Source organism: Rosa chinensis, chromosome 2, assembly GCF_002994745.2.
Source record: "Rosa chinensis cultivar Old Blush chromosome 2, RchiOBHm-V2, whole genome shotgun sequence".
NCBI classification, from domain to species: Eukaryota; Viridiplantae; Streptophyta; class Magnoliopsida; order Rosales; family Rosaceae; genus Rosa; species Rosa chinensis.
In genome coordinates, this window is record NC_037089.1 from 12,245,704 (window position 1) to 12,256,119 (window position 10,416).

The 10,416-nt window shown below is 36.2% G+C and overlaps 1 protein-coding gene across 2 annotated transcripts; it reads right to left on the minus strand.

Annotated features, from left to right (window-relative positions):
* Positions 1-240: 240 nt before the first annotated feature.
* On the minus strand, positions 241-4,489 carry LOC112185696 (protein SHORT INTERNODES). 2 transcript variants are annotated; one of them, XM_024323972.2, is made up of 3 exons: positions 3,239-4,489; positions 2,280-2,663; positions 241-581 (listed from the first exon to the last, which is right to left on the minus strand). In XM_024323972.2, exons 1-3 carry the CDS (start codon positions 3,954-3,956, stop codon positions 514-516), a joined length of 1,170 nt encoding a protein of 389 aa, XP_024179740.1. In that variant the 5' UTR covers positions 3,957-4,489; the 3' UTR covers positions 241-513. The 2 variants fall into 2 exon arrangements, with proteins under 2 accessions (XP_024179740.1, XP_024179741.1); XM_024323973.2 differs by lacking the exon at positions 241-581 and having other exon boundaries at positions 1,939-2,663; positions 3,239-4,488.
* Positions 4,490-10,416: the final 5,927 nt, after the last annotated feature.

Genomic DNA, 10,416 nt, shown 5'->3' on the forward strand with positions numbered 1-10,416 from the left:
TCAATTATCAGATAACTCGAGTAGAAATCATTATTTATCACCTAAAAGACTTTACAAGAAACAAACCAAATGAAGACCAACTAATCAAGGGAAGAGTGTTTCTCATATAACCAATTATATATTCAATATTCAATTATTCTGATAGGGACATGTCATATAAGGTGAAAAATAATTCCAGACACTCTTCCTGGTTTTTAGATGCAGATATTCCCACTACAATTCTTGCTAACCAATTCTTACCTATCCTGCCAAGCACTCATATATGGGAGCTCATATATAAAAGCCATTATAATCAAATGAAAGAAAAATGAGGAAGACAAACACCTTAAGTATATGTATATATACATTTTCCTAAGATCTCAAAGAGCAACCACACTCCAGTTACAAAACCCTAGCACACAGAGACATGTTGGTTCTAGCCTATACCACCACGACAAGTCACTTAAATTTTCCGAATACAAGTTTCTTGTGAGGATTAGCAATGCTACAAGTTTTGTATGATTGCCCATATACTCAAAACTGTTCGCATGTTGGTGTTTGTGGAAGTGCAGATCTCAAGCGCAAATTCCAGCTATGATCTCCTATTACCAATGTGCATGAAAATTCATGCCAACCACCATTAGATCAAAATTTATTGATGACTAATATTTATTCAAAGAAAGAAGTTGCATATCCACTGTTGCCTCTTCTAATCAAAAGGTAGGTAAGTTAGGATTTCATGCTCAGAAATGAGTAGGAAAGCAAAATTGCACCAAGATTCCTTATAATCAATCATCATCATAGAAGGTACTTAATTTCTAGTAATAAACTGTATATATTTCTAAATGTCTCTTATAATATACAACAAGTAGACAGATATTGAGCCATGCATTGACCCAAACCTAATTACAGTTAATCAGTCAAATGAAACCCCCAGCCTCCATTAGGAATAGTTAGGCAAAAATAGACAGGCTTGCAAAAAGCATCTTGACTCTTCAGGTTTCCATATACAATTTCAATAATGCATACAAATATACAATCATTTTATTCAGTCAGTTAAGGAAATTAGGGAAAAGTTGAAAAATGATGATAGGACAGACTTGGCTATTTACACTATCTCAAACATAGATCAGGTCAAAAAATTTAAGATAAATAAAAGTTTACTCAAACTAGAACATTTATAAAAGGCTTGCATGTTTACAGTAGTATAGCATTTGTTTAGCTTTCATAACTTCAATAATTTGACCCCAACCCACCTTAATGTTATTTTGGTACTAAATCCTGTGATATATGACCAGAGATTACAATTTAGATTAATAAGCATGGTTGAAGTAAAATGTTCAAAAGAAAACATTAACAACTAATGCATTCATAAGAAAAGATATCTATCAGGAACTGAAACAAAAAATGCAGACACAATTTCGCCTTCAATTTTCTGGTCTGTTCACGGTTCCTAAGTTTTCATGCAGTAAGCTGCAACAGCAAAAGTTTATATTATGGGAAAATATATTTAGAAAAGTGTGCAAAATCCTAAAAGTTGAAGCATTTCTTCAACTATACCTTCCTGCAGAATGCAGATATGCATTAAACCGTGGCAGTAGATGAGGGCTAACCAATATTTCCAGTTTTGACATGAAAGTCACATCTATGTAATTTACGATTAAAAATTAATGGCGAAAGATACTGAACTATGAGATAGACTTGATTCCACCTTTTGAACTTGAAAATTGTGAACAAAAGACTTTATATACTTGAGCAAAAGTTTGCTTCCAATTTTTCAAACCAGCAAACATATATACGGGCAATAAGGAAAAAAGCAGCTTCCTAAGTTCAAAACCAACCAAAAAGTATAATGGAATTCAATCCAAGAGAGGAAAACACACCACAATTCAACACTCAACAAAAACAAAGTACTTATAAAGAAAGCAAAAGAAAGCTTTTAGGCTAACAAGAAAATAATTGCACGACTGAAGAAGAATAATTAATAATGATCATAATCATGTTTGAACTAAATAATTAAGCAGCTAACTTGGATCGGAAATTGTCAACAAAACAAACACGTTCCGCATCATTTTCCTCTCTCAAACTCTACCTCAGTTTCCTTTCTTTCTCTCTACTCCTATTCTAGTTCAAATGGGTGAGTGTCATATCCCACTACAAGGCATAATATGAGACGACGACTTGATCGTCGTAGTACTAGTAGCTACTAGTCAAGAAGAAGAGGACCATGAAGAAGAATGTTGTTTGTTTTGATCAATCAAATGACCATCAAGATCTTGGTGGTAGGAAGAATTGCGTACCCGAAGCCATGAATGGGTTAACCGGGTATAGAGAATTAGGATCCATTAACGTCCCAGAACCTGAAGCGGCTGCCACTGTTACACCGCCACTGCCAACTGTCGTGGGCGCCGCATTGATGAGATTAAGGGGTTGAATGACTCCTCCACCACCTCCGCCTCCGCCTCCGCCTCCTCCACCACCAGACGAGCTCTCACCAGCTGTACTCATATTATAGTTAGTATCGGGGCCTTGGTTGTAGAGAATTCCCTTGAACACGTGGCCGGCGATGTTCACAGCCGTCTGATATGCGTACTGATCTTCGTCATCGTCGATGGAGCTTACTCTCACGCAGCGAAACACTGCGGGAGAAGTCACTTCTGCTGGAAAATTCCCCACTTCCAACCCTACATTCATGTATTTTACCAGCACCATACATTAGTTAGATTTGTACAACATAAATATTATTTTTCTAAAATAAATAAACAAAGAGAGAAATCGTATATTTGTTTATTGCACGAAAGGACACAAAAAACCCAAAAGCAGGCAACGCGAAACACACATGAACACAGAAATCAAGAGGGAGGCCCAAGAAATTATATAGTTTTGATGCGAATTATATAGTTTTGTTGTTTCTTTCTTCCTCAGCTCACTGTGAAACGAATCGTCAGGAAGACTGAACAACAGTGTTTTGGAAAAGGTAAAGGAATGATAAGAAAGAAAGACAGAAAAGCTGATGGGAATGGTGTTTTACTATAATGGAGGTCGATTTCTTCTCTTCACACGCAATAGATATGATCTCTCTCAGTAGTTGTTGGGGGTTTTATTGATCACTCACTCAGTCACACTGCACTACCTTCCAAAAACCCTTTCAGAGAAAAATTCTGTCTGTATATGCATCTCTCTTATATTCCTTGCTCCGCTCCACCCGATCTCATCAGTTAAACAAAGAAAAACAAACAGTTGGTTACAGTAGTAGTACCTGACGTGTTTGTGATAATGCGAGTGCAGGCGCCCAGAGAAGAATTGGAGCTCGGATTATTCGGATTGTTGTTACTATTCTCTCTCAGCCTCTTCGGATTCTCTCCGCCTCCGCGGATCACTTGAACTTCTTGTTGAGTGTGTTGCTGTTGCTGTTGCTGCAGCGCCGTGAGGTGCTGCTGCTGCCTCTCCCGGCGTTTCGACGCCGGAACCCACGTGCTCTTCACGTGGGTCGCGCAGTCGAACCCTCGGCTCTTGCAGCACGTCCTGCACCGCATGTGCACGCAATCTTTCTTGGCTTGGTTGCCGCAGTCTTGACAGCTGACCGTGCTCCCGGACGTCGATCCACCTCCACCTCCTCCTCCCCCGCCGCCGGACGAGGAGGGTCTCATCATCATGAAGGGCCGCGACGACGACTCATCGGAGACGTTGATGCTGCTGGGACCGACGCCTAGAGCAGCTGCTGAGGCGTACAGATCTTGCTGGAGCTGGAGCTGCTGGAGCTGGTGCTGCTGGTGCTGGTGATGCTGGAGTTGCTGCTGCTGGTGCTGCCATAGCTCGAAGCTTCCTTTGAACGGCATGCCCTCTTCATTCTTGTACCAAAACAACGTCTCTGGCGGAATTTCACTTGATTCCGGTTGATTCTGATTCCGGCTTTCTGGGTTGTGACTGCTCCGACCTCCTCCTCCTCCTCCGCCTAATGAGAAAAATCCAGCCATTGCTTCTCTTCCCCGGCCCCCAATTGTAACCGAAAATCCATATCAGACGACGCCCTCCTCTCTCTGCTCAATTCCACGCCCTCACTGATCTCCCTCGATTTCAAATATCTTTCCTTCCACAATTTTCTAACTAGCTTACAACAACAGCATGTGAGTTTGTGTCTGTGTGCTGTAATTGCGAGACAGATGTTGTAGCTCAGTTGGTTACTGCGTCGTTAATGAATCTCGCACTCGCGGCTTTTAAGTCTTGTTTATTTTCTTCGAAGATTGATAATAGTAGCATTAAAGACTTGGAATTTACATCTCCCTCTGCAACGCCGCCATGCCTTCTCTCTCTCTTCCTGCACCACCACCAAAATTTAAGTCCCTCTCTCTCTCTCTCTCTGATTTCTCTGCAGGTGTTGATGAGCTTTTTAGCTCTCTCAGAGCAGAGAAGCACTGCCTTTCTTTCTTTCTTGTGTCTCTGACTGTATAACAAAACACCTTCCTCTTCTTCTTCTCTCTCTCTCTCTCTCTCACACTCACTTTCTCTTTTCGTTTTCGCTATGGATGTCATAATCTCATCTCCAAAAAAAAAAAAAAAAAACGACCCATCTATCACTGTTAAATTCGCATGCTCATCTAACGGTCAATGCCCACGCCACGTGTAATGGCGCCAGCTTTTTGCCTCCCTTCGTCCTTTTGCACCGGAAAACCCGCCACTTTTCTTTAATGTCACTATTTCTATTAATATTCACCCCATTTATTCTCGACGCGTAAATAAATTAAAACCACACCACCCCCCCCCCCCCCCCCCCTCTTTTTTTTTTTTTTTTTTTATACCACGCTTTTTTTTTTTGAAAGATCATCCCACGCTTTTTATTCTACCTTTTCTTTTCACTTCACATGAGGCAAAAATTGTTTATCCTTTTGTTTGGTTAAAAAAAATTTAAAAAAAAAAAATTACACCATGGTTTAGCTGTAAAGCAAATTCTCCACCACTGTTCTACGGGCGTGTGTCTTTACGAGGGTAATTCGGTAAATCGGATTGTTACTTCCCTCCAAAATTTATCATATAAGAAAGAGCACCGTCCATAGTTATCCAGTGAAGCATTAACCAAGTCAGCAAGGCTAAATTATTGTTTAGCTGCAAATTAATTGTTAGTTTATGGACGTAGAGAGATTTGGGCAGTGAAATGGAGGGGGTATTTTGTCGTATTTCTAGAAAATGCAGACACATCTATTTAGGGTAAAATAAGGAGGGAACACAGCGCCACCTTCCCGTACTCTTTTTCGAATTTGTGTTTTATTTTAATTACGGGGTTTAATTTTTAAACTAATTACCCAAAGCTTTTTTAATTGGAGGATTAAGAGATATTGGGGGACCATGTTGTGGAGTTGACTCTTTCACTCAGAGGTTGTTTCGTCTTTCGGCTCACTTGCCCACCGTAGGGTTTTTGCAATTTCACCTTGAAGTCTTAAACCCCTTTTAAGTTTTAACTAGGCTTGTATTCAATTCTTTTATCGTTTGAGTTAATTTTAAGAAAGAAAGGATTCAAAACATTAATATGCACTTACATTAACATAAATAAACAGCTTGATAACATAAAGTGTACTTTTTTATTATAAAAAAAATTATTGGTCACAAATATTAACAATTGAAATCACCTAATAGATGCTTGATCACTTACACTGCTAGACCTGTAAATGGACCGGATTTAGATCGGATCTACCAAAATCCAAATCCGTTTATTTAAAAAAAAAAATTGATTCAAACTCACTCCGTTAACCCGACGGATCATTTATAGCTCGATCCAAATCTGTATCCGCTAGATTAACCGATACTCGATCCGCTAATCCGACCCGTTTATAATTCTAAATAGTAATATTAAATTTATATCATGATACCTCATAAGATATTAATAAAATATTAAAACAATATGAAAAGTATTACCAAATGTAGAATTACATTATCAAAATTCTTAATACTTCTTAGAATCTTGGGTGATGGACTGTCCCTTAGATTTCTGTAAAAAATTTGTATTTGAAATATAAAATATTTTATATTTTATATTTTAAAAAAATATTAATATATTAATAAAAAATAATATTTTATTATTACGAAAACAGGCCGGATCATTAATGGATCGGATCTACCTAAATTCGTATTTGATCCATTAAATAAACGGGTTAACGGATTCGAATCATTTACGAATCAACGAATCAAAATTTTCTATCCAAACCAGTCCAATAACCACAGATCTGAAGCGGGTCGGAATCAAAATCCGGCCCATTTACATCTATGCTAGTGCATAGAAGAATTTTCGACCAACTTCAATCGAGTGGGTTTAGAAGAGTACATATAACATTTTCTTTCAACTCATGTTTACTCTTTGCCTTTATATTTACTTCACTTATATGTATAAATGCCGTACGTTTGATTACAAAATTACGCTTATTAGAATTACATATGATATGATAGTTGTTAATTAGTTACACTTAACAATTGAGAATTACGTAGAAAAGTTGTTTGCACAACTTGACTGTTACCTTTGATTCTCTTTAGTGATGGTCACATGAAAAGTGGCATGAAGCCAACTGAATGGATTCAAATAAATATCTATTGCAAATAAAAATTAAATTGTAATACAATTAGGGGTAATCAAGAAATTCTAAAATTAATATAGAACCAACAAGAAAATCTTTCAAGATCTGACTTGGATGGTGGATCATGAGTAGCTCATCTTGTTAGTTTGTCAATTGGTTAAAAATATAAATATGGAATTCATAAAGCTTTTGGATAATTCAAGTAGCCTTTGATCCATTTCCTCGTAACTTGACGAACATTTATTGTTAATAGACATTGGGAATTTTACTCACTTTAAAGCGTCACAAAATTTTTATTATACCGTAGAGATTATTTGTTAGGATTATTCCACACGAAGATATTATTAATATCTCATAGCGAGCGTTGCGTTTAGTAATGCAATTTGTTGATTGAGTTTAGTAACTGGGAGTGGGTGTCAATTTATTATTAATAATATGTATGTAACAATACAAAAAAAATAGCTCATCCAAAATCTGGAATATGACAAGAATGAGTCATTCTTACATAGCCCTAAAACAACCTAAAATGCAACATCACCATAAAAATAAGTCTAAAAAAATAGTTACTTGACACTATTAGGAAAAGCTCTAAAACAAACTAACCATAATCTATTCATGTTCTCGCACAATACCCTCCTCAAAGGCACTCTCAAGAGTGCCGGCAATCACTTCCTTGCCTTTGCTCACATCTAATTGCCTTTGCTCGCATCTAGAGTCCAGACTCTCATCCATGATTTCTGCCTCCGTGGGCACGACTAGCCCATGTCATAAGGAAATATAGAGAACTTCATTACAATAAAAAATTTCGATTCTATGCACAGTATGTCAGTAACAAAGAAAACAAAAAAATATCCTATTCACTAAACCAAAACTCTAGTCACGAGTCCGGATGATGATATGGCAAGTTTAGTGGGACACGAATGGCTAAGTACAAGTTCCCTGGACAAGTAATTTTATAAGATTGTAGCACTACCCCAAGTTGCTAGCAGCATCACTCACTCTTTTACGGTCTTTTGCATGCATGATCGATACTTCCCATCAATGAGCTAAAAACCACATGTTAATATCAATGTGATCCGACAGCATCAACACTGCGTCAAAGATTGAAAGGGTAAAAAATATGATACAATGATTCTTGCACAAAAAATTCATACATCTAATAATTCAATGTCGTTAATGAGATGCAAACATAAACAGGAGTAGTTTTTACACTTCCTTTCCTATTTTTGTCCTATTTACAAATTTTAATCTTTAGATGCGTTTTCTTTAGAAATTCAAGGTAAAAATAGAGGTTTCTAACAAGAGCATGTATTGAGAGTTAAACTAATCAAAAGCTGCTAAAAAAGTATGATTGTCAAAGATATAGTGCCAAATTACTTTGAAAAATAATTTCTACGTACATATATGTATTTTTTTTAAATACTCTTAGCTCACCCCACCCTTACATATGTTAGTGAAAATCGAACTCATCACATTTATAATGTTGGAATTATAACTTACCAACAGGTCACAGTTGCCCTTACAATCTTACATACGTACATATATGTTTTCATTTCTCTCCTGATGATGAACTTCATATATTAAAAAAAAATTAAAAAATTTCATTTCCTTTCGAGTTCTTCAAAATATACTCAACAATGTTTTGTACTACTTTTATAATGCAAAAATGAATAAGTTCACTGTCACATGTATAGAAACTCGATCGTAAATTAATAAATATAAGATTATTGAGAACATAACAAATTATAATATAAACGAGCTTTGAGAATATACAACTCCATTGATCAATAACATTTATCTTTGTTATTTCAAAAAAAATATATATTTATCTTCGTAATCACATTTGACTCTTCACTCTTGTTTCAGTAATTGTAGTAAGTAGTTTAATGGAATTTTTTTTTTTTAGAATAAAAAAGCATTTTATTTCATAAATCAAGATCACATAAGACGGGCATGACTGGTGGTGAACATAAGTTCCTCACTCTCCTCCCTATTAACAACCTCCGTTACAGGTTTGTCATCACCGATGACATCCATGAGTCAAGCGGACCTAACCCCTAACCAACCTAATCGACTAATTACTCAGAAACCCTATTATTTTCTATCACACAACAATTGATTATTCTCAACTCTTGGAATTTAACTAAAGACCTCCCTAATGTTAAAAAAAAAAAAAAAAAAAAACAGAGAATTACACTACTACACCAAATAATCGCGAGCAAATTACTATAATCATTTACACTTAAAATTCACCTAAAGTTTTAAGCTTAATTACACGTGGACAAAACAACATCATATAAGAGTAAAAAACAGACATTATTCCGCCTAACTATTTTTCTATATTTGCTCCATGTTTTTGATTTGCGTGACGAATTTGGTCATACAGATAACACACTCGATTGACTGCACCCAGTCACATCAAGCCACGTCATCTGAAAGTGAATGGCATCTTCGTCAGTTTGCGAAAATAGCGAATTATTTTCTCCCAAAGTATAATCTTTTATAAGGTCAAATTGGACATTGACCTCTCATGGTTCTTATTCAGTACAAACCGGTCGATTCACCGTCTCCATCCTACTAGATTTTTTCTGTCACAGGTTGAAGAGCCGCTGATGAATATTGGCGATAGAAATCTGGACCACCCTTCCTCCTCTTCCTCTTCTTCTTCTTCCTTCCTTCTTCTTCTTCCTCTTCTTCTTCTTCCTCCTTCAAAGCCAAAACAGTACGTGCTGCTTCAGAAATTGGATTTCGGTGCTCATTGAGAAGCCGTCTGATAGCGCCTTACTTGAAGCTTTTGAATTGAAAGAGGTCGGTGTTGACTAAATTTCTGATGTGGGATTGTTCCTACTGAAGTTTCTGGGAGCTGGACCAATTAATTTATTGCTTGCACCCGGGCTAGGTTACAATCTAGTCACATTTAAGAGGCCCATCTCTCTAATATTCTCATATGTATTCTTATATTATAACGTCAAGAAAACTAAAAAAATGCATAACTCCTATTGCCATGCCATACATGAGTGAAGATAAGAAGTGAAAATGAGGGGAATAAAAAGGTTTTCTAATTAAGGGTCGTTGTCAACTTTTTCTTATTACAGTTGTTTAACTACTACGAATTACTTTTTTCTGATTTTTTCTATTAGAGCATCTTTAAGAGTCTTAAAACAATACATGCTTACTTATTATAGTTGGAATTTCGTAAGTAAAAGATACTTCAAAGACTAGCTAAACATGAATTAAATCAAATTTGTCAAAAGTAGGTAGTCAAATAAGTTGAGCCACGAATTTACCTCTCCAAGTGGTATTTCGAATTATCTGCTTTTTTTACTTCTCACCCACAAAATTGTCAAAATCATGGTTGATAAACATAAAACTACCCTAAACGGCTAAACCTAACCGAACTAATAGATAAGCACGTGAACTAGAGGCACAGAATGGTTCCAAACATATATGTCTGTTAATTGCTATGTAAAACAAAGTTTGTTTATCTGTAATATGCTCAATAAATGGTAATTAAGATTTTATTGTTCAAACACATTCAAGAGAAATTATGATAGATGTTTCTATTGATTTTGGTTATGTTCAAGAAAGATAACTAAGATTCTATTTTGTGATTTTCATTTGCTTCCTTAAGGCCTTTTTTTTTTTTTTTAAACCTTAGCCCACCACATCCTTATGTATATCAGTGAGAATCGAACCCATGACATTTACAATGTTTAAATTATAACTTACTAACATATCACAGCTCACCGACCTTAAGGTCTCATTTGGTTTATAGAATTGAGGGTTTGGGAAAGGAAATGTATTCTTTTCTTATGTTTGGTGTCAATAAGGAAATGAACAACTTTCATTTGAGAAGGGAAAATATGAGGGAAAA